The sequence below is a fragment of the Pseudophryne corroboree genome, chromosome 6 (genome assembly GCF_028390025.1).
Source record: "Pseudophryne corroboree isolate aPseCor3 chromosome 6, aPseCor3.hap2, whole genome shotgun sequence".
NCBI lineage: Eukaryota > Metazoa > Chordata > Amphibia > Anura > Myobatrachidae > Pseudophryne > Pseudophryne corroboree.
This window is the reverse complement of record NC_086449.1, coordinates 356,757,045-356,780,708: the sequence shown is the minus strand read 5'-3', so window position 1 is coordinate 356,780,708 and position 23,664 is coordinate 356,757,045. Positions and strand designations below refer to the sequence as shown.

Genomic DNA, 23,664 nt, shown 5'->3' with positions numbered 1-23,664 from the left:
AGGATTCAGTCGGACAATGTCACGACGACGGCTTACATAAACCGTCAAGGAGGGACAAAGAGCAGGATGGCGTTAAAGGAAGCCACAAAGATCTTGTTGTGGGCAGAAAGACGAAACATCATCCTCTCGGCAGTGTTCATTCCAGGTGTGGAAAACTGGGAAGCAGATTACCTCAGTCGCCAGGACATGCATCCGGGAGAGTGGTGCCTACATCCACGGATTTTCGACATGGTGGTGAGACGATGGGGTCTGCCTCAGGTGGACCTAATGGCGTCTCGGCAAAACCATCCGCTGCCCAGATATGTGTCAAGGACTCGAGATCCAGCAGCAGAAGGAGTAGACGCATTAACGCTTCCTTGGCGTTACAGGAGGGTTTACATATTTCCACCATTCCCACTCATACCCAGGTTTCTGAAAAGGGTGAAGCGGGAACGAGTGTGGGCGATTCTAATCGCACCAGGTTGGCCCCGCAGGAGTTGGTACACCGACCTGCGGGGGTTACTTGCGGAAGATCCTTGGAGGTTACCTCAGCGAGAGGACCTGCTATCTCAGGGACCGTTTCTACACCCCGACCTGAACAGGCTGCGTTTGACGGCGTGGCTCTTGAAACCCGGATCTTAAGAAACAGAGGGATTCCAAGAACGGCCATTCCTACAATGATTGCCGCTAGGAAGCCGGTTACAGCCAGGCACTACTACAGGATTTGGAGACGGTACATGGCTTGGTGTCAGGAATGGGGATGGAATTCAACGAACTTCCACTTATCTCGACTGTTACTTTTCCTTCAGGCCGGTCTAGAGGGAGGACTCAGACTGGGCTCTCTGTAAGTTCAAATTTAGGCTCTCTCCATATTTTTTCAACAGCGGCTAGCATCCTTGCCAGAGATTCAAACCTTTTTACAGGGGGTTCTGAGGATTCAACCCCCTTTTCGTCCTCCCACAGCACCATGGGACTTAAATTTGGTGTTAGAATATTTGAAGTCACCGACTTTTGAGCCATTAACAGGAACAGACCTGAAATATCTCTCTTGGAAGGTCACGTTATTACTTGCCTTTGCTTCGGCTAGGCGGGTTTCTGAGTTGGGAGCCTTATCCTGTAAGAGTCCTTTCTTAGTTTTTCATGAGGATAGGGCGGAACTCCGTACAAGAGCGGACTTCCTTCCAAAGAGGGTTTCATGTAAACCAGCCAATAGTGGTTCCATCTTTTCAGGGTATCACAGATGAGGACGTGTCCTTGGATGTTGTCAGAGCTTTACAGGTATACGTACAGGTTACGTCGTCCTTCAGAAAGTCGGACCATTTGTTTGTTCTTTATGATGGGCCAAAGAAGGGTTGGCCAGCTTCTAAGCAGTCTTTGGCTAGATGGATCAGACTTGCCATTCGGCAAGCTTATATTTCCTGTGGCAAACAGGTTCCGGTTCAGAAGGGGGTTCATACTACCCGTTCAGTGGGTGCCTCGTGGGCGGCTGCCAGGGGTGCTTCCACTACTCAACTTTGCAGAGCGGTGACGTGGTCTTCAGCCCACACGTTCGCGAAATTTTACAAGTTTGATACTTTTGCGTCCGGAGAATCTAAGTTCGGACGTTTAGTTTTGCAGGCCACCGACAGCACTCCCTCCCTGGGGGTAAACTCTGGGACGTCCCTTACTGTATAGGACTCCAGTGTCCCCTAGTGGATGAAAGAGAAAGGAGGATTTTGGTACTTACCGATAAATCAATTTCTCTGAATCCTCTAGGGGACACTGGACGCCCGCCTCGGTGCTGTCAACCTGCTGTGTTCTAAGTTCTTGTTTTAAACAGTTCGTTTAGACAGCGTTCCTTTTTCGGTTAGGAGTTCTTGGCCGCTGTTTGATATGTTGTACGGTTCGGTTCCTCGCCATGTGCTATAGTGTCATGTCCTATTCTCTCAGTCAAATTTTTCAAACTGTGGGAGGAGGGATGTGAAGGGGGAGGAGCCGGCTGTGCAGACAATGCTAATTTTAGATTGTGCCACACCTCCGGTTCAAGGCTTCACACCCCTACTGTATAGTACTCCAGTGTCCCCTAGAGGATTCAGAGAAATGGATTTAATCGGTAAGTACCAAAATCCTCCTTTATCAATACCACCCTAGTATCAAAGGCCTGGAGGAGATCATTTTAAGGGGAACCCTACAGCATTTGTTTTTTCATTTTTCAGTATTTAACATTTTTTGAACCAAGAAAGCCAGCACAGACCACACTGATCTGTGCAGTGCTTCATAGCTCCTTGCCTTGCAGAGGCAGGTTTAAAGTTTGGGCAGGTTTTTCGTGGGATTTAGGTCAGTTTCTAAAGCCAATACTTAGTAAACCCGGGGTTACCATTCTTCTAGTTATATAAACATCAATGGTGAGCGGATGTTCTATTGTGTTCTAAAGTCAGTGTTCCTGGTGCATTACCATTGGCTTTAGCAAATTAACAGATTGCAAACGTACCGGGATCCACCCAAAACTGTTGGAAAGATGGCAGTTTTCGGCTTTTTCAGGTCGGAAGTGGTTCCGACCTATTCAATCTCCGTTTTTTTTATTCGACAAGTCTGTGAATTCGACTTGTCAGAAACAGGGCCAAATCAGACAGGTTTTGGCCCTGATTCCGACCATCTCAATTAGACTTTAAAAAAAGTCGGATTGAGATGAGGGAGATGAGAGAGCAGAGAGGAGGAGAGGGGGGAGAGCAGCGGCTACAGCACAGCATATGCAGGAGGATCTGGCACAGCCACCGCTCGCGGCACCGTCCACCCGGCTCCAACAAGCGAGGTCTGGCTTGCTGGAGCCGGGTGGATGCTGCCCTGAGGTCTGGCGGCGGTGCCACATCCTCCTACAACGCTGCTGTAGCGCTGCTCTTCCCCCTCATCTCAATTCAACTCTTTTTAAAGTCGAATTGAGATGGCCATTGAATAGCCCATGTCGGATCCATTCCGACAAATGCATGTCGGAATGGATCCGACTTCAATTGACTATACCCCTAAAACAAGCAGTTGTCTTAATTTTCAGTTTTTATTAAAAATGGATTTAAGTACTGTAATCAAATGCACTTTAAAAGAAAAAAAGTTTGATGACGAATTGCCTAAAGCTGATTACTGCAAGAAACATATCATAAAGTGATGAATTGTGAGTGAGAGATTGGTGTCCCACCCCTCCAAAGGAAGGGAAGCTTGTTGACTGAATGGATTTGCACATGTAGGGTAATTTCATTAGTTTTAATCTATTAATATGCTTACATCTTGTAGATGGATGACTAGATAAATTGTCCTTAAATAAAAAGTCTTATTGCAGACAGATCATGCTATTTTTTGACTGCGAATGCATCCAAGCTGAACATACAGAACTTTGAACAAATTACAGCAAAATTCAGATTCGCAAAAGGATCTCAGCCACATCTTCACTTAAGGCCAACTCTAAATACAGGCAACAAGCCACATCTAAATCAGAGAACGCAATACGGCAGCTTTGCATACAAATCTGTATCAGTGTCCCTGTGTCTGTATATACTGTAGCTGTCACGGCGCCGCGGTCTTCGTACTTACCTCTCCGGGCGCGCTGGGTCTCCGTGCGGCCATCCTCGCTGGCGGGTCCCGGCGTCCGGCGCTCTGTCTAGCCGGCCTCCACGTCCGACGTCCTCGGGAGCTGCGGGTGACGTCATCGGCCCGTCCTCCAATCAGGCCCTGGCGGGAAGTTTCAATTCAGACGCCGGGCAGTGCTCCGGCGCCTGAGTATCATCGTGCTACTGTACCTGTGATCTCCAGTGCTCCGTGCCTCCAGCACCTCCGTGCCTCCAAGCACCTTCGTGCCTCCAAGCACCTCGTATTTTCTGTGATTCACCAGCACCTGTCAAGTTCTCTCTTTCAGGAGACCTTCAGCGTCCGCACGTGCCTCCTGTCCGCCGATCTGATCCTGCATGAGGAAGACTTACATCCGGCCATCTCTGCTGCGGCCCAGTTGCGGTTCCACTTCCCGTCATCGGAAGAAACCCCGAGTCCACAACCTCCTCAAACCAGGTCAGTGATAGTATACTCAGGCCTCATGGACCCGGGGAATCGGAACACGGACTCAAGTGCCATCCAGGACCTGGCTTCCCGTGTACAAAGTCAGGAAGCGGCACAAGGTCAGGTGATGCAGTACCTCCAGGAGTTGTCCGGACGTCTGGATCAGATTCAGGCGTCTCTAGCCTCAGTAATTCCGGCACCAGTTCCGGTAGCTGCACCACTTGCCACCTCCAGCAATGTCCAACCATCGGCCGGTGCCACTCCGCGCCTTCAGCTGCCTACGCCATCCCGTTATAATGGGAATCCTAAGAATTGTCGCGGTTTCTTAAACCAATGCGAGGTACATTTCGAGCTACTAGCTCACAACTTTCCTACAGACCGGTCCAAGGTAGCATATATTATTTCTCTGCTGGAAGGATCTGCCTTGGATTGGGTGTCTCCATTATGGGAACGTTCTGATTCACTGGTTTCCAATTACTCCGAATTCATCACGTCTTTTCGACGAATTTTTGACGAGCCCGGCAGGATGACCTCGGACTCTTCTGACTTACTCCGCATCCGTCAAGGCTTCCGGTCCGTGGGTCAGTATGTGGTTCTTTTCCAAACCATTGCCTCTGAACTCGTTGGAATAATGAGGCTCTGAGAGCTGCTTTCTGGAACGGTCTTTCTGATTGCCTGAAGGACAAGTTGGCCACTCGAGAGCTTCCGGATTCTTTAGAGGAATTGATCTCTCTCTGCGTCAAGATAGATCTCCGGATGCAGGAACGTGGAGGAGAACGTAGTCGATCGGATCGTTCTAGGTTCCGGCTTCCTCCTGCAAGGCAAGCGGTGGTTCCAAGTCCGGACGAACCCATGCAGATTAACCGATCCCGATCGTCTCCGGAGGAGCGGCAGCGTCGTCATGAGGGTAAGCTCTGCTTGTACTGCAGAGCTGCGGGTCACTTCATCAAGTCCTGCAAATCCCGTCCGGGAAACGAGAAGGCCTAGCTTGTTCCGGAGGAGTCAAGTTGGGGGTTACGACCAAATCTTCTCCCACTTCGGACTGTTTGCTTCCTGTAACGTTAATCACCAAGGCTACTTCCAAGTCTTTTGAAGCCCTGTTGGACTCTGGAGCTGCGGGGAATTTCGTTTCTTCCCTCTGTGTCCAAAGCCTGAATTTGGAAGTACGGTCCATCGAACGGCCTATTTCCTTGACAGCCATCAATGGTACTAGGATATCCAAGGGTATCCTAACAGAACGTACGGTTCCAGTTAAACTACAGGTCGGGGCTCTACATCAAGAATATTTGGAGTTCCTGGTGATCCCGGAAATGCATCACGATCTGGTTCTCGGAATACCTTGGCTCAAAAGTCACAATCCCCATATCGATTGGAAGACCGCACAGATTCGGTCTTGGGGTTCTTTGTCACGCTAACTGTCTCACCCCTGTCTGTCCGCTTCGTGTTTCTTCTAAGGCGGAGGAGGAATCTATTCCAGAGGCGTACCAAGAATTTAGAGATGTGTTTTCGGAACAAGCAGCCGACCAGTTACCACCCCCATAGGGCTTGGGACTGCCCCATTGACCTTATCCCTGGGAAAATGCCGCCTCGGGGTCACATTTATCCTCTGTCCCTCCCAGAGACGCAGGCTATGTCTGACTATATCAAAACCAATATTCACAAGGGATTCATCCGCCCCTCTATTTCCCCGGCTGGAGCGGGCTTTTTCTTCGTGAAAAAAAAGGACGGAGGGTTAAGACCATGTATCGACTACCGCAGCTTAAATGATATTACCATCAAAAATAAATACCCCTTGCCTCTAATCACAGAGCTATTTGATAGAGTTCGTGGTGCCCATGTTTTTTCCAAGCTCGATTTGAGGGGGGCCTATAACCTTATACGCATCAGAGAGGGAGATGAATGGAAGACCGCCTTCAATACCCGGGATGGGCATTATGAGTATCTGGTGATGCCGTTCGGTCTTAGCAATGCTCCTGCTGTCTTCCAGGGATTCGTCAACGAAATCTTCAGAGACATGTTGGCCCTCATTCCGAGTTGATCGGTCGCAAGGCGAATTTAGCAGAGTTACACACGCTAAGCCGCCGCCTACTGGGAGTGAATCTTAGCTTCTTAAAATTGCGACCGATGTATTCGCAATATTGCGATTACTAACTACTTAGCAGTTTCAGAGTAGCTCCAGACTTACTCTGCCTGTGCGATCAGTTCAGTGCTTGTCGTTCCTGGTTGACGTCCCAAACACACCCAGCGTTCGCCCAGGCACTCCCACCGTTTCTCCGGCCACTCCTGCGTTTTTTCCGGAAACGGTAGCGTTTTCAGCCACACGCCCCTGAAACGCCGTGTTTCCGCCCAGTAACACCCATTTCCTGTCAATCACATTACGATCGCCGGAGCGAAGAAAAAGCCGTGAGTAAAAATACTTTCTTCATAGTAAAGTTACTTGGCGCAGTCACAGTGCGAACTTTGCGCATGCGTACTAAGCGGATTTTCACTGCGATGCGATGAAAAAGAACGAGCGAACAACTCGGAATGAGGGCCGTTATACCTAAGTGTCGTGGTGTATTTGGATGACATCCTGATTTTTTTCAAAAGACCTTGCTGAACACAGAATACAAGTCAAAGAGGTACTCCGCCGTCTACGTGAGAATCATCTCTATGCCAAGATGTCTAAGTGTACCTTCGAAGAAACATCAATACCGTTCCTCGGTTATATTATCTCGGGGAAGGAGCTTCGCATGGATCCGGAGAAACTCTCTGCCATTCGGGACTGGGCACAGCCACTCTCCTTGAAAGCAATACAAAGGTTCCTGGGTTTTGCGAACTATTATAGAAAGTTCATTAGAGGTTTCTCCACCATTGTTGCACCCATTACCGCCCTAACGAGAAAGGGTTCCAACCCGGGGTTGTGGTCTCCCGAAGCCATAGAGGCCTTTTCCCACTTGAAATCAGCTTTTATGTCCGCTCCAGTACTCCAACAACCAAATTTCGAGGAACCTTTCTTCCTAGAAGTCGACGCATCCTCGATCGTAGTTGGGGCCGTTCTCTCTCAGTATGCCTCAGATAAGAAATTACATCCGTGCGGCTTTCACTCTCGTAAATTCTCTCCGGCTGAACGGAATTACACTATTGGAGACCAGGAACTCTTGGCGATTAAATCTGCCTTGGAAGAGTGGAGATATCTCTTAGAGGGGGCCAAACATGTGACTACCATTTACACTGATCACAAAAATTTGTTGTATATCAAAACCGCACAGTGCTTGAATCCTCGCCAAGCTAGATGGGCACTCTTCTTCACTCGATTTTCTTTTGTTATCAAGTACCGAGCCGGGACTTTCAATACCAAAGCGGATGCACTGTCCCGTTCACAAACTCCCACAGATGATGAGGATTCCTTTGAACGGAGTTTAATTCTAAATCCAATTTCTGTCTCTGCTGCCTCGACTACTCCAGGCCCTCTTCCTGGAAGAATGTCCGTACCGGTCAAATTCCGGTCGAGGATACTTCAGTGGGCCCATATCTCCAAATTCTCCGGTCATCCCGGCGCCCAGAAGATGTACAAGTTTCTGCAAAGATCTTACTGGTGGGACTCCATGAGGAAGGATGTACAGGATTACGTTAATTCCTGTCCCCAGTGTACACAGCATAAATCTCCCCGTTTACCCCCTGCTGGGTTGCTTCGTCCTCTGTCCATTCCTATGAAACCCTGGACTCATATTTCCATGGACTTCATCACTGACTTGCCCCATTCCAAGGGTTGCAACACCGTTTGGGTAATCGTCGACCGTTTTTCGAAGATGGCACACTTCGTTCCTTTGACTGGTCTACCGACAGCCCCGAAACTAGCTCTACTGTTCATCCAAGAACATTTTCGGTTGCATGGGTTGCCACAGGAAATAGTCTCTGATCGTGGGGTACAGTTCACCGCAAGGTTTTGGAAAGCCCTCTGTTCGACTCTACAGATTAAACTTAAGTTTTCGTCCGCTTATCATCCCCAAACGAATGGACAAACGGAACGAGTCAATCAAGATCTAGAGACTTTCCTCCGTCTTTATCTCTCCCCTTCACAGGAAAACTGGGTGGAGTTGTTACCTTGGGCGGAGTTTGCCCATAATCATTCGTTTCATTCTTCCACTGGTGAATCTCCATTTTTCATCAACTATGGGTTCCATCCACGTGTTCCAGAATTACCAATCCTTCCGATGGAAGAGGTTCCAGCCGTAACGTCCACTCTACTACACTTCAGACAAATTTGGAGTAAGGTTCATGCTAATCTTAAGAAGGTTTCAGTCCGGTACAAGTTCTTTGCGGATAAGAAACGGCGAGCCGCTCCACAATACAAGGTTGGCGACAGGGTATGGCTGTCCACACGTAATCTCCGGTTGAAGGTGCCCACCATGAAGTTTGCTCCAAGATTCATCGGTCCTTACCCTGTGCTACAAGTCCTGAATCCTGTGGTCTGCAAGCTGGGTTTACCTTCGCACCTACATATACCTAAAGCCTTCCATGTTTCTCTTCTTCGTCCTCTCGTCCTTAATCGTTTCCATTCAAAGACCTCTAGCCCCACCTCAGTGGAGACTGAAACAGGAACAGACTTCGAGGCAGTGCTCCGGCGCCTGAGTATCATCGTGCTACTGTACCTGTGATCTCCAGTGCTCCGTGCCTCCAGCACCTCCAAGCACCTAGTATTTTCTGTGATTCACCAGCACCTGTCAAGTTCTCTCTTTCAGGAGACCTTCAGCGTCCGCACGTGCCTCCTGTCCGCCGATCTGATCCTGCATGAGGAAGACTTACATCCGGCCATCTCTGCTGCGGCCCAGTTGCGGTTCCACTTCCCGGTCATCGGAAGAAACCCCGAGTCCACAACCTCCTCAAACCAGGTCAGTGATAGTAGCAGTTTGATGTATAGACCGGTGTATCAGTCCGATATATATAGTTCACTCAATGTTTAAGTCACACACACGCCAGTAGGATACAGGTTAACAATTTTTATTGCAATCACTGCATGAATTGATGGTTTGGTGAAATGCATGTTCCTTTTGGTAGCAAAATAGAAAGATATTTTTTCATCTGCATTTATATTTGGAAAAGGAAGCACAATTACAAAGAAAAATAATGTCTTTTTACCAGGTTCTTCCCCCAAAAATAGTGCAACCCCTAATACCTATGCCATATTGTAATTAGCTTTCTTCCTAGCTTCCAGCCAAACCAATGGACTCTTGGGCCCTCATCGACAAACCAGCATGAACAGTTTAGGAGCAAGGATAACTATTTTGTGTAAAATGCATTATAATAAGAATTTACTCACCGGTAATTCTATTTCTCGTAGTCCGTAGTGGATGCTGGGAACTCCGTAAGGACCATGGGGAATAGACGGGCTCCGCAGGAGACTGGGCACTCTAAGAAAGAATTAGGACTACTGGTGTGCACTGGCTCCTCCCTCTATGCCCCTCCTCCAGACCTCAGTTAGGGAAACTGTGCCCGGAAGAGCTGACACAATAAGGAAAGGATTTGGAATCCCGGGTAAGACTCATACCAGCCACACCAATCACACCGTACAACTCGTGATACTATACCCAGTTAACAGTATGAATAATAACTGAGCCTCACGAACAGATGGCTCATAACAATAACCCTTTAGTTAGGCAATAACTATATACAAGTATTGCAGACAATCCGCACTTGGGATGGGCGCCCAGCATCCACTACGGACTACGAGAAATAGAATTACCGGTGAGTAAATTCTTATTTTCTCTGACGTCCTAGTGGATGCTGGGAACTCCGTAAGGACCATGGGGATTATACCAAAGCTCCCAAACGGGCGGGAGTGCGCGGATGACTCTGCAGCACCGAATGAGCAAACTCAAGGTCCTCCTCAGCCAGGGTATCAAACTTGTAGAATTTTGCAAACGTGTTTGATCCCGACCAGGTAGCAGCTCGGCAAAGTTGTAAAGCAGAGACCCCTCGGGCAGCCGCCCAAGAAGAGCCCACCTTCCTCGTGGAATGGGCTTTGACTGATTTAGGATGCGGCAGTCCAGCCGCAGAATGTGCAAGTTGAATCGTGGAGCAGATCCAGCGAGCAATAGTCTGCTTAGAAGCAGGAGCACCCAGCTTGTTGGGTGCATGCAGGATAAACAGCGAGTCAGTCTTCCTGACTCTAGCCGTCCTGGAAACATATTTTCAGGGCCCGGACTACGTCCAGAAACTTGGAGGCCTCCAAGTCCCGAGTAGCCGCAGGCACCACAATAGGTTGGTTCAAATGAAACGCTGATACCACCTTAGGGAGGAATTGGGGACGCGTCCTCAATTCTGCTCTGTCCATATGGAAAATCAGATAGGGGCTTTTACAGGACAAAGCCGCCAATTCTGACACCCGCCTAGCCGAAGCCAAGGCCAAAAGCATGACCACTTTCCACGTGAGATATTTTAATTCCACGGTCTGAAGTGGCTCAAACCAATGTGATTTTAGGAAATCCAACACAACGTTGAGATCCCAAGGTGCCACTGGGGGCACAAAAGGGGGCTGAATATGCAGCACTCCCTTAACAAATGTCTGAACTTCAGGCAGTGAAGCCAGTTCTTTTTGAAAGAAAATAGACAGGGACGAAATCTGGACTTTAATGGATCCCAATTTTAGGCCCATAGTCACTCCTGACTGTAGGAAGTGCAGAAATCGACCCAGCTGAAATTCCTCTGTGGGGGCCTTCATAGCCTCACACCAAGCAACATATTTTCGCCATATGCGGTGATAATGCTTTGCTGTCACATCTTTCCTAGCTTTGATCAGCGTAGGAATGACTTCATCCAGAATGCCCTTTTCCATCAGGATCCGGCGTTCAACCGCCATGCCGTCAAACGCAGCCGCGGTAAGTCTTGGAAAAGACAGGGCCCCTGCTGTAGCAGGTCCAGTCTGAGAGGCAGAGGCCAAGGGCCTCTGAGATCATTTCTTGTAGTTTCGGGTACCAAGTCCTTCTTGGCCAATCCGGAATGATGAGTATAGTTCTTACTCCTCTCTTTCTTATTATCCTCAGCACCTTTGGTATGAGAGGAAGAGGAGGGAACACATAAACCGACTGGTACACCCACGGTGTCACTAGAGCGTCCACAGCTATCGCCTGAGGGTCCCTTGACCTGGCGCAATATCTTTTTAGCTTTTTGTTTAGGCGGGACGCCATCATGTCCACCCGTGGCCTTTCCCAACGGTTTACAATCAGTTGGAAGACTTCTGGATGAAGTCCCCACTCTCCCGGGTGGAGGTCGTGCCTGGTGAGGAAGTCTGCTTCCCAGTTGTCCACTCCCGGAATGAACACTGCTGACAGTGCTATCACGTGATTTTCCGCCCATCGGAGAATCCTTGTGGCTTCTGCCATCGCCATCCTGCTTCTTGTGCCGCCCTGTCGGTTTACATGGGCGACCGCCGTGATGTTGTCTGACTGAATCAGCACCGGCTGGTTTTGATGCAGGGGTCTTGCCTGACTTAGGGCATTGTAAATGGCCCTTAGTTCCAGAATATTTATGTGTAGGGAAGCCTCCTGACTCGACCATTGTCCTTGGAAGTTTCTTCCCTGCGTGACTGCCCCCCAACCTCGGAGGCTTGCATCCGTGGTCACCAGGACCCAGTCCTGTATGCCGAATCTGCGGCCCTCTAGAAGATGAGCACTCTGCAGCCACCACAGCAGAGACACCCTGGCCCTCGGGGACAGGGTGATCAGCCGATGCATCTGAAGATGCGATCCGGACCACTTGTCTAACAGATCCCACTGAAAGATCCTTGCATGGAACCTGCCGAATGGAATTGCCTCGTAAGAAGCCACCATCTTTCCCAGGACTCGCGTGCAGTGATGCACCGACACCTGTTTTGGTTTCAGGAGGTCTCTGACCAGAGATGACAACTCCTTGGCCTTCTCCTCCGGGAGAAACACCTTCTTCTGTTCTGTGTCCAGAATCATACCCAGGAACAGCAGACATGTCGTAGGAACCAGCTGCGACTTTGGAATATTCAGAATCCAGCCGTGCTGTTGTAGCACTTCCTGAGATAGTGCTACTCCGACCAACAACTGCTCCCTGGACCTCGCCTTTATAAGGAGATCGTCCAAGTAAGGGATAATTATAACTCCCTTCTTTCGAAGGAGTATCATCATTTCGGCCATTACCTTGGTAAATACCCTCGGTGCCGTGTACAGACCAAACGGCAACGTCTGGAATTGGTAATGGCAGTCTTGTACCACAAAACGGAGGTACACCTGGTGAGTTGGGTAAATGGGGACATGCAGGTACGCATCCTTGATGTCCAGTGATACCATGTAATCCCCTTCTTCCAGGCTTGCAATAACCGCCCTGAGCGATTCCATTTTGAACTTGAACCTTCTTACATAAGTGTTCAAGGATTTTAAATTTAGAATGGGTCTCACCGAACAGTCTGGTTTCGGTACCACAAACATTGTGGAATAGTAACCCCGTCCCTGTTGAAGGAGGGGAACTTTTATCACCACCTGCTGGAGGAACAGCTTGTGAATTGCCGCCAGCACTACCTCCCTGTCCGGGGGAGTAGCTGGCAAGGCTGATTTGAGGTAACGGCGAGGGGGAGACGTCTCGAATTCCAGCTTGTATCCCTGAGATACCACTTGTAGAACCCAGGGATCCACCTGTGAGCGAACCCACCGGTCGCTAAAGTTCCGGAGACGGGCCCCCACCGCACCTGGCTCCACCAGTGGAGCCCCAGCGTCAAGCGGTGGATTTAGTGGAAGCAGGGGAGGATTTCTGTTCTTGGGAACTGGCTGTATGGTGCAGCTTTTTCCCTCTACCCCTGCCTCTGGGCAGAAAGGACGCGCCTTTAACCCGCTTGCCTTTCTGGGGCCGAAAGGACTGTACCTGATAATACGGTGCTTTCTTTGGCTGTGAGGGAACCTGGGGTAAAAATGTCGACTTCCCAGCTGTCGCTGTGGAAACGAGGTCCGAGAGACCATCCCCAAACAATTCCTCACCCTTGTAAGGCAAAACCTCCATGTGCCTTTTAGAATCCGCATCACCTGTCCACTGCCGAGTCCATAATACTCTCCTGGCAGAAATGGACATTGCATTTATTCTAGATGCCAGCCGGCAAATATCCCTCTGTGCATCTCTCATGTATAAGACTACGTCTTTAATATGCTCTATGGTTCGCAATATAGTGTCCCTGTCAAGGGAATCAATATTATCAGATAGGGAATCAGACCACGCTGCTGCAGCACTGCACATCCATGCTGAAGCAATAGCAGGTCTCAGTATAGTACCTGAGTGTGTATATACAGACTTCAGGATAGCCTCCTGCTTTCTATCCGCAGGCTCCTTTAAGGCGGCCGTATCCTGAGACGGTAGTGCCACCTTTTTTGACAAGCGTGTGAGCGCTTTATCCACCCTCGGGGATGTCTCCCAACGTACCCTGTCCTCTGGCGGGAAAGGGTACGCCATTAGTAACTTTTTAGAAATCACTAGTTTTTTTATCAGGGGAAGCCCACGCTTCTTCACACACTTCATTTAACTCATCTGAAGGGGGAAAAACCACTGGTTGCTTTTTCTCCCCAAACATAATACCCTTTTTAGTGGTACTTGGGTTAATGTCAGAAATGTGCAACACATTTTTCATTGCCGTAATCATGCAACGGATAGCCCTAGTGGAATGTACATTAGTCTCGTCGTCGTCGACACTGGAGTCAGACTCCGTGTCGACATCTGTGTCTGCCATCTGAGGTAGCGGGCGTTTTTGAGCCCCTGATGGCCTTTGAGACGCCTGGGCAGGCACGTGCTGAGAAGCCGGCTGTCCCACGGCTGTTACGTCATCCAGCCTTTTATGTAAGGAGTTAACACTGTCGGTTAATACCTTCCACACATCCATCCACTCTGGTGTCGACCCCGCAGGGGGTGACATCACATTTATCGGCACCTGCTCCGCCTCCACATAAGCCTCCTCGTCAAACATGTCGACACAGCCGTACCGACACACCGCACACACACAGGGAATGCTCTGAGGACAGGACCCAACAAAGTCCTTTGGGGAGACAGAGAGAGAGTATGCCAGCACATACCACAGCGCTATATAAACAGGGATTTACACTACACAAAGTGATTTTCCCTATAGCAGCTATAATACACAGTATTGCGCCTAAATTTAGTGCCCCCCCTCTGAGCGCCAGTGTGCTGAGGGAGATAGCCCCGTCCCTTTCACGGCGGACTTCTCCCGCTCTTTTATTAATATTATGGCAGGGGATTTTTACACATATATAGTTTATCAGACTATATTATGTGTTTTTATGCCATTTTTAAGGTAATCTAATTGCAGCCCAGGGCGCCCCCCCCCCCCCCCCAGCGCCCTGCACCCATCAGTGACCGGAGTATGTGGTGTGCATGGGGAGCAATGGCGCACAGCTGCAGTGCTGTGCGCTACCTTAATGAAGACCGGAGTCTTCAGCCGCCGATTTTCTCCTCAGAATCTTCCGTCTTCTGGCTCTGCAAGGGGGACGGCGGCGCAGCTCCGGGACCGGACGACCGAGGCTGGGCCTGTGTTCGATCCCTCTGGAGCTAATGGTGTCCAGTAGCCTAGAAGCCCAAGCTAGCTGCAAGCAGGTAGGTTCGCTTCTCTCCCCTAAGTCCCTTGTAGCAGTGAGTCTGTTGCCAGCAGATCTCACTGAAAATAAAAAACCTAATAAATACTTTCTTTTACTAGAAGCTCAGGAGAGCCCCTAGTGTGCAACCAGCTCGAGCCGGGCACAGATTCTAACCGAGGTCTGGAGGAGGGGCATAGAGGGAGGAGCCAGTGCACACCAGTAGTCCTAATTCTTTCTTAGAGTGCCCAGTCTCCTGCGGAGCCCGTCTATTCCCCATGGTCCTTACGGAGTTCCCAGCATCCACTAGGACGTCAGAGAAATTAATGTTACATATATTGCATACACATATCACAAATATGAAATGACAGTTTTGCTCATTAAACAGGTCAAGCAGAAATGGCTTTATTGAGCATCTCACCTGTGGTCTCTTCATCTTGTGTTTTGAAATTTGCAAATGACACCTGATGTAATTCATCACCGGTAATGAGATTATTCCGAAGATCTAATTCTTTTCCAAGCACTCCTCCTCCTTCGTCCCCTTCATCTTTCAAGTTTACTCCGCCTATGACCAGATCCTCTTGTGCAAACTCTTTTCTGCTCAGGTCTTCATGAGTTTCACTCTTTTGCTCAACCTGTTGACCCTGTAGTTCTGGCTGCAATATATCCAACTCAATATGAGCTGGTCTCATCCTCTCCAACTCATCCAGAGACTTCTTCCCTCTTTCTAGCTCATCTTTCACATAATCAAAGTCAATAAGAGATTCCTTCACTCTATGCAGCTCTTCTCTCAATCTTAACAACTCTTCTTGACTTTCTTTTGCCTTTTCCAGCTCCTTTCTTATACTTTCCAATTCAGCATTCCCTTCATCCAAATAATTTTTGGTTTGTTGGACCTCTTGCTGACTTCTGCTCTCATTTTCCACCTGCGCCTCTTTAGCTCTGTTCAATCTCTCCAGCTCCACTTTCAACTGTTCTTGTATCACTTTCTCTCGCTCTAGCTCCACTTTCACGTTCTGCAACTCCTCCTGAGTTTTCTTCTCTGTTTCCAATTGTGATCTTAACCTTTCTATCTCCTCTTGGGCTCCTTTTTCTAACTGTCCTCGGACTTCTTCCAAATCATGCTGTGCTCTTATGTCCAACTGTTGTCTTGCTTCTTCTATCTGTTTCTTTGCTTCTTTCTCTCTTTCCAGCTCATTTCTAAGCAGCTCCAGATCATCCTGAGATTGTTTATATCTCTCGAGTTCTACTTTCAGTTTCTCTAACTCCCTGTTGGCCCGTTTCTCTTTATCGAGCTCTTCTTGTAAACGATGGCACACAATATCCTTTTCTTTCAGGGATTCTTTGTACAGTATTGTCTGTTGAGCACTTTCTTTCTGCTCAGAAACTAGAGCTTCTCTCAGAGACAAGAGTTCCTGCTCCATCTCTCGAAACTGCTCAGACAGAACCTAAAAACAATACATTCCCCATTAGAGATGGAAGCTCTTAAATGTGTGTATGGGTTGGTCGTGGTAGGAGCACATAGCCAAATATATAATGATGTTCAGTAAACTTATAATATCACAATTTCAAAAAAGAGCAAAATGGGTCTATGCATGCAAAACAATATGGTAATGTTTAAATTAACAAATCTTGCAAATAAGAGAAAAATTAAGATTATAAAGAGAAATGTTTAAAAAGGAGGAACATACTCCATAAGAATGTAAACATATTCAAAGGTTCAAAGAATAGATTTAATTCCGCACTTGCAAATGGTTGCTGCTAAATACCCTCAGGTGATCACCTTCATCGGTCGAAATAAACAGTCACACAATATAGAATATAGTGGCGCTACTCTTGTACGGGTGAATTCAATACTTGTATTCTCAAGTATAGTCAGAACCGATCGAAACTTGACAGATAAAGACGAAAAAGAGAGAAAGAGCCCAGACTGTTTGCAGTCTTTTTAAAAATACACCTTGAAAAGAACTGCAAGCAGTTGAAATGCATTGGTGGAGAGGGTTGGTGACATCCGCTGTGTCTTAGTGGACCAGAGCCTGAAATCCCTTCTTGGAACTCCTTATTTATACCCAGGACAGGGGTGCAATATTATACATCAGGGACGAAGGCTGCAAGTGTCATCTAAAACCTGGCAAGTACTACCTACCTATGGTGGATTACGGGTAAATGTATTATACTTCGTTATGGGGGAGAAGTGGTATTAGCACACGTTATATATGCACTGATACTGCTTCTGCCCAATGTAGGACACTGGCGGTGTGGGCTCAGTGACTGGGGTACTATGCACCTCTATCCATATCGGCACTGCTATCTAAAAGATAGCACGCTGATATCCAGGGCAATGTATGAATGGTCAGTAGCACTGACCGTTCAAACACCTGCAGCTATCGTTATACAGCTGCAGGCGGCGTTGACCTATCTCCACAGCAGGGATAGCGCTGCCCCTGGCAGTGGAGGCATACGGGCTGCGCAGAAGATCTCGCAGGATCTCGGGCATGCGCAGTGGAGCAGGTTGGGCTGGGAGACACAGCAAATTAGCACTGAGCTGATGCGCTGTGTGATCTCAGGGGAAAGCCAGAGGGGGGAGTTTACATTCCACCTCTTTGGCAGGCAAGATGTTAACACATATTGTTGATTTGACTGCCTGCTTTGCCTCGGTAATGAGATGAGGCAGGAAGTGTTATAGCGGCACAATACGTGCTGCGATAATACATTACCCCCTTTGTCTTTTATTTTGTATATTACTAAATAAATTGAGCTCATTACACTATGAGGAACATCATCTGCTTTGTTTGGGGCTTATCTACGTGGGAATTGAAAACTGAAGACCCGTAGAGGGATCACATATACAGTGATTAAAGAGATGCATTTGTGAGTACGACCTATAATACTTATTAGGTTCAGTGATAGGCTTACCATACTATCCCTATAAACCGGGACACTCATGAATTCAGGTTCTGTGTAATTCATGAGTGCCCCGGTTTAAAGGGATAGTATGGCAAGTCATAGAAACATAGAATTTGACGGCAGATAAGAACCACTTGGCCCATCTAGTCTGCCCCTTTTTTTTTTATCCTTTAGGCAATCTCAACCCTTTTTGAACCTTAATTCTTTGTAAAAAAAAAAAAAAAAAAAAAGGGTTGAGGTTGAGAAGTCTATTCAGTGATTGCTACACAGATGTGAGCGCTCTCGCTCTCTCTTTTTTGTAATTTATCTGTCAAGGTTCGATCAGTTCTGACTATTCTTGAGAACACGAGTGCTGAATTCACCCCTATATTCAAAGGTTCACATACAGAATATTATCTTGTCCTGATAAGTGTTAAATATGATTTCCTGAGGCTGCTTTGCTGTATCCTACCATCTACAAGGATTTAAACTGTCATATTAATTTGCAAGTAGGTAAACTCTTGGTAACTAGCTGAAATACTTCCATATACTGCAGTGTGATTACCTACTAAAGAACACGTGAGTTTTTACATGTACAGTTAAAAATACTACATATTAACAAATTCAGATGTCAATTACTGCATCTCAAAGGACATTATACAATATAATAAAAGTACTCAAACCATCATTTACTCTAAACTGCATTTTATGAACCTGTCATAGCACTATAATAATATATTCCATTCATGACCTCATAAAAAAGGGTCATTTTGTGTAAAATTAAAGTAGGTAATAAAGCACACTAAACCTATTTTCAAAGTCTTTTGCATATTTAAATCAAACAGCCAGTTTGCTTTTCTTCTTCAATATTAAAAGGTAATTAACCTATCAGTAAACATTATGGTGTTAAACGCTGCAGTTTTTCTATGGTTAATTGTAATATACAGTAAGAGGGGTCCTCTTGTGATATGAAATCATTATTTTCGTTGTGATTTAGTATATGTTTGGAGAACATTTCAGAGCATCATTTCATGCAATGGAGCCCTTACTAACAAAATAACTCTTTACAACACTAAAACTCTCCAGAATCCATGTTTTCCTAATGATAACAGGCCAAGTGACCACCACTGGGAGTCAAGATATAAAAGAAATGACTACGCAATAGGCTATGAGCAATCAATCAACACCTCTGAAATATTTAGATAATATGATGCAGAATAATGTTCTAGGTAGGTGCAGAGGGGCAAAATAATGCCACTGCCACCACTTACCTGTTTTTGAAGTTCGGCGCTCTGTAATTCCTGCTCCAACATCTCCACCACCTGATTACGGGAGCTCAGGCCTTCACTCTGCTCCTCCAGCTTACTCTGCAGTTGACGGATCTAATGCAGACAATATGATATAAAATGAATCCTTAACTGTATTTAACAGGATTGTACAGGCATAAAATATACGTAGAAAATCACAGCATGTTTAATTTATTGTATCACATATTTAAATGGTAGCTACCTGCATGGCTAACAGAAATCTCAGCTTCTAAGTAACTGTGCTGTTCCCAGAAAGTGGCTTTTAGCTGCAGAAAACGATTTTAAAAAATATGGAATTTTTTTGTAATTTTTAGCCCAGTCTATTACACAGTAAGCCCCACAAAATAGAAAATGTGTCTATGCCAAGTACTATCTTTGAGATTGCTAGTAGGAATTCTAATGCATTCGACCATTTTTCGAAAGTTGGTTGTGTTAGCCATACTAAACTACAGTACATGAAGATATACACTATGTAGACAAAAGTGATGGGACACCCCTGTGCAAGCGAAAAGGTGAGATCCTGCAGCAGACATGTTCGTGAAGGTATAAAATGGGTATAGGGGCACGGATTAGATCATTTTCTAATGTCGGAAGGAGATAAGAATTTGTAAAGGGCATCATCGTAGGCTGCTCGATCACAGGTACTGTATGAGTGTGAGAAGAATTGCGGATGTTAGGAAAGTACCTAAATCCACTGTGTCTTCTGTCATTAACGCGTGGAAGAAGAACTGTTATTGCAAGAATGCACCTTGCCCTGGGAAGACCCCCAAAACTGCAACCCAGGGACCGGAGAGTGCTAACCAGGGAGCTGCCAAAGAACAGGGGTCGTCCCAATGCATACTTACTACACAGGAGTTCCAAATGGACAAGAACATTTCATAGGGAGGCCCATGCACTTGGATATTATGGGTGAGCTTCTGCTCATAAACTTCTAATCACAAAGACGAATGTAGGCCAGCACTAACGATAGTGTAAAGAGTGCAAAAAGTGGACAGTGAAACAATGGCGGTGAGTGTTATGGAGTGATGAATCACAATTTACACTTTTCAGATCAGATGGACGTGTTTGGGGTTTGGCGATTGCCTGGAGAACATCTGATGCCAGAGTGTACAGTGTGTACTGTAAAGCATGGAGGTGGTGGCTTTATGCTGTGGGGCTGTTTCAGCTGGTTTGGCATGCATCCACTAGATGTAATGCATAGTCACATTAACTCTGAGAATTATAGAGATGTTCTTGATAACTCTGTGTTCCCTATATTGCAGCAGTTCTACGGAAACAACAAATGTTTTAATCAGTAAGACAATGCCACCTGTCATGTTTCCTGAGTAACGCTGGACTGGTAAACAGAAAATTCGGTAAACCGGATGGACTGGCCAGCTCAGAGTCCAGATCTTAACCCCACTGAGAACCTCTGGGATGAATTGAAGCAATGGGTGCGTTCCAGGCCGTCTCAACCTTCTTCAGTGTCACAGTTGGTCACTGTATTTAAGGCAGAATGGCAAAACATACCGCCTGCTGTTGTACAGGAACTTGTGGACAGTTTGCCAAGAAGAATGTCTGCAGTAATCACTGCACATGGTGGACCTACAAAGTAAGGACGCCAATAAAATCTCTTTGAGCTATATGCAGTCAGTGTCCAATCACTTCTGTCTACATAGTGAACATTATATAGCTTTGTTCAAAAGGACACAGTACCAGTACTGTTGTCTACGCATCATGGTCTGTCGCAGCAGACACAGGAAAGCACTCAGGAAATACTGCAGGAATACAGATTGTCCGCTATCCATATTGCAGCTTCTAACACAGAATGGTCCTTAAAAAGGACACCACCGAGAATAAATACCTTGCATTACTAACAATTTTATCATTACTACCAATGTGAACAGCACATAAGTTAGCATTAGAAAGCAATGATCCCATGAGTGCAGTATTTTCTGAGGACTTTCCATGCTGGTTAGAAAATCTTGCAATTTACTATTAAAGCACTCGAACGTAAGAATTCTATTTGTAGGTTTACCCTTTTTACTATCTGAAAACTCCGGCAATTTTTTTTATATAAAATAATTATTACAGTTTTTAAAAATTGCTTGCCGCATTTGACCGAATACCTGTCAGGAGAATGATTTAGAAATCCCCTATCTGTAATAGTTTTAAAAGAAAAGGAGTAAGTACATAGGTAGAAGTATTTGTGTTATATTACAGCCATTCTTACCTCAAGTTCCAGTTTCTCCTGATGTTTCCCAGCAGTATCGCCACTTTCTTGGAGTGCTCTTGTGAGTTCATTAACACTTTCTTGGCTCTCATGAAGTTTCGTTGTCAGGGAGGCAATAGTCTCTTGACCCTCAGAGAGTTGTTTTGTGAGTTCACTGATGTTCTTGTGGCTGTCATGGAGTTGCCTTGTGAGCTCATTAATGTTATCCTGTAGTTTAGACGTGGTCTCTTCATTGCTCTGTATACTCTGTGGGAGTTCTCTATGCCCCTCACTGCATGCATCTCCACCTATGTCTTTGCTCACCTGCATGGGAAAATGAAGACTTGAGCAATGACCAAGCAATAATGCTGCCTGAAGCTTTCATACAGGGCCATAACGGGCAATTATTATCAGTAATTTATATGGTACCACAAAATTCAGCAATACTGTACAGTGTGGAAATACTGCATACATAGCACAAAGACGTAGAGGACCAACCAGCATATTGCAAAATCAAGCAAAGGCAAACTACAAAATGAGCTACAACAAAAATACAAAAAATAAGAATTTACTTACCGATAATTCTATTTCTCGTAGTCCGTAGTGGATGCTGGGGACTCCGTCAGGACCATGGGGTTTAGCGGCTCCGCAGGAGACAGGGCACAATAATAAAAGCTTTAGGATCAGGTGGTGTGCACTGGCTCCTCCCCCCATGACCCTCCTCCAAGCCTCAGTTAGGATACTGTGCCCGGACGAGCGTGCATAATAAGGAAGGATATTGAATCCCGGGTAAGACTCATACCAGCCACACCAATCACACCGTACAACCTGTGATCTGAACCCAGTTAACAGTATGATAACAACGAAGGAGCCTCTGAAAAGATGGCTCACAACAAGAATAACCCGATTTTTGTAACAATAACTATGTACAAGTATTGCAGACAATCCGCACTTGGGATGGGCGCCCAGCATCCACTACGGACTACGAGAAATAGAATTATCGGTAAGTAAATTCTTATTTTCTCTAACGTCCTAAGTGGATGCTGGGGACTCCGTCAGGACCATGGGGATTATACCAAAGCTCCCAAACGGGCGGGAGAGTGCGGATGACTCTGCAGCACCGAATGAGAGAACTCCAGGTCCTCCTCAGTCAGGGTGTGCCCCTGACCAAGTAGCAGCTCGGCAAAGTTGTAAAGCCGAGACCCCTCGGGCAGCCGCCCAAGATGAGCCCACTTCCTTGTGGAATGGGCTTTTACTGATTTTGGCTGTGGCAAGCCTGCCACAGAATGTGCAAGCTGAATTGTACTACAAATCCAGCGAGCAATCGTCTGCTTAGAAGCAGGAACACCCATCTTGTTGGGTGCATACAGGCTAAACAGCGAGTCAGATTTTCTGACTCCAGTCGTCCTGGAAACATATATTTTCAGGGCCCTGACAACGTCAAGTAACTTGGAGTCCTCCAAGTCCCTAGTAGCCGCAGGTACCACAATAGGTTGGTTCATGTGAAAAAACAGAAAACACCTTAAGGAGAAATTGAGGACGAGTCCTCAATTCTGCCCTGTCAGAATGAAAAATTAAGTAAGGGCTTTTATATGATAAAGCCGCCCATTCTGACACACGCCTGGCTGAAGCCAGGGCTAATAGAATCTTCACCTTCCATGTGAAATATTTTAATTCCACAGTGGTGAGTGGATCAAACCAATGTGACTTTAGGAAACTCAAAACAACATTGAGATCCCAAGGTGCCACTGGGGGCACAAAAAGAGGCTGTATATGCAGTACCCCTTTTACAAACGTCGGACCTTCAGGCACTGAAGCCAGTTCTTTCTGGAAGAAATTCGACAGGGTCGAAATTTGAACCTTAATGGACCCTAATTTTAGGCCCATAGACAGTCCTGTTTTCAGGAAATGTAGGAACGACCCAGTTGGAATTCCTCTGTACGGACCTTCTTGGCCTCACACCACGCAACATATTTTCGCCAAATGCGGTGAAAATGTTTTGCGGTTACATCCTTCCTGGCTTCGACCAGGGTAGGGATGACTTCATCTGGAATGCCCTTTCAGGATCCGGCGTTCAACTGCCATGCCGTCAAACGCAGCCGCGGTAAGTCTTGGAACAGACAAGGCCCCTGCTGGAGCAGGTCCTTTCTTAAAGGTAGAGGCCACGGATCTTCCGTGAGCATCTCTTGAAGTTCCGGGTACCAAGTCCTTCTTGACCCATCCGGAACCACGAGTATCGTTCTTACTTATCTCCTTCTTATGATTCGCAGTACTTTTGGTATGAGATGCATAGGAGGGAACACATACCCTGACTGGTACACCCACAGTGTTACCAGAGCGTCCACCACTATTGCCTGAGGGTCCCTTGACCTGGCGCAATATTTGTCTAGTTTTTTGTTCAGGCGGGACGCCAACATGTCCACCTTTGGTTTTTCCCAACGGTTTACAATCATGTGGAAGACTTCCCGCTGAAGTCCCCACTCTCCCGGGTGGAGGTTATGCCTGCTGAGGAAATCTGCTTCCCAGTTTTCCACTCCCGGAATTAACACTGCTGAGAGTGTTATCACATGATTTTTCGCCCAGCGAAGAATCCTTGCAGTTTCTGCCATTTCCCTCCTGCTTCATGTGCCGCCCTGTCTGTTTACGTGGGCGACTGCCGTGATGTTGTCCCACTGGATCAATACCGGCTGACCTTGAAGCAGAGGTC

General features: G+C 46.8%; 1 protein-coding gene across 1 annotated transcript in view; it reads right to left on the bottom strand.

Annotated features, from left to right (window-relative positions):
- The window catches only part of GOLGB1 (golgin B1), a 126,513-nt gene that overhangs the window by 88,640 nt on the left and 14,209 nt on the right, over positions 1-23,664 (bottom strand). Inside the window, exons 5-7 of the mRNA XM_063926622.1 lie at positions 20,979-21,281; positions 18,731-18,841; positions 14,995-16,021 (exon numbers count right to left, since the gene is read on the bottom strand). Coding sequence (XP_063782692.1) covers positions 14,995-16,021; positions 18,731-18,841; positions 20,979-21,281 — 1,441 coding nt within the window. The remainder of the gene's footprint in view (positions 1-14,994; positions 16,022-18,730; positions 18,842-20,978; positions 21,282-23,664) is intronic.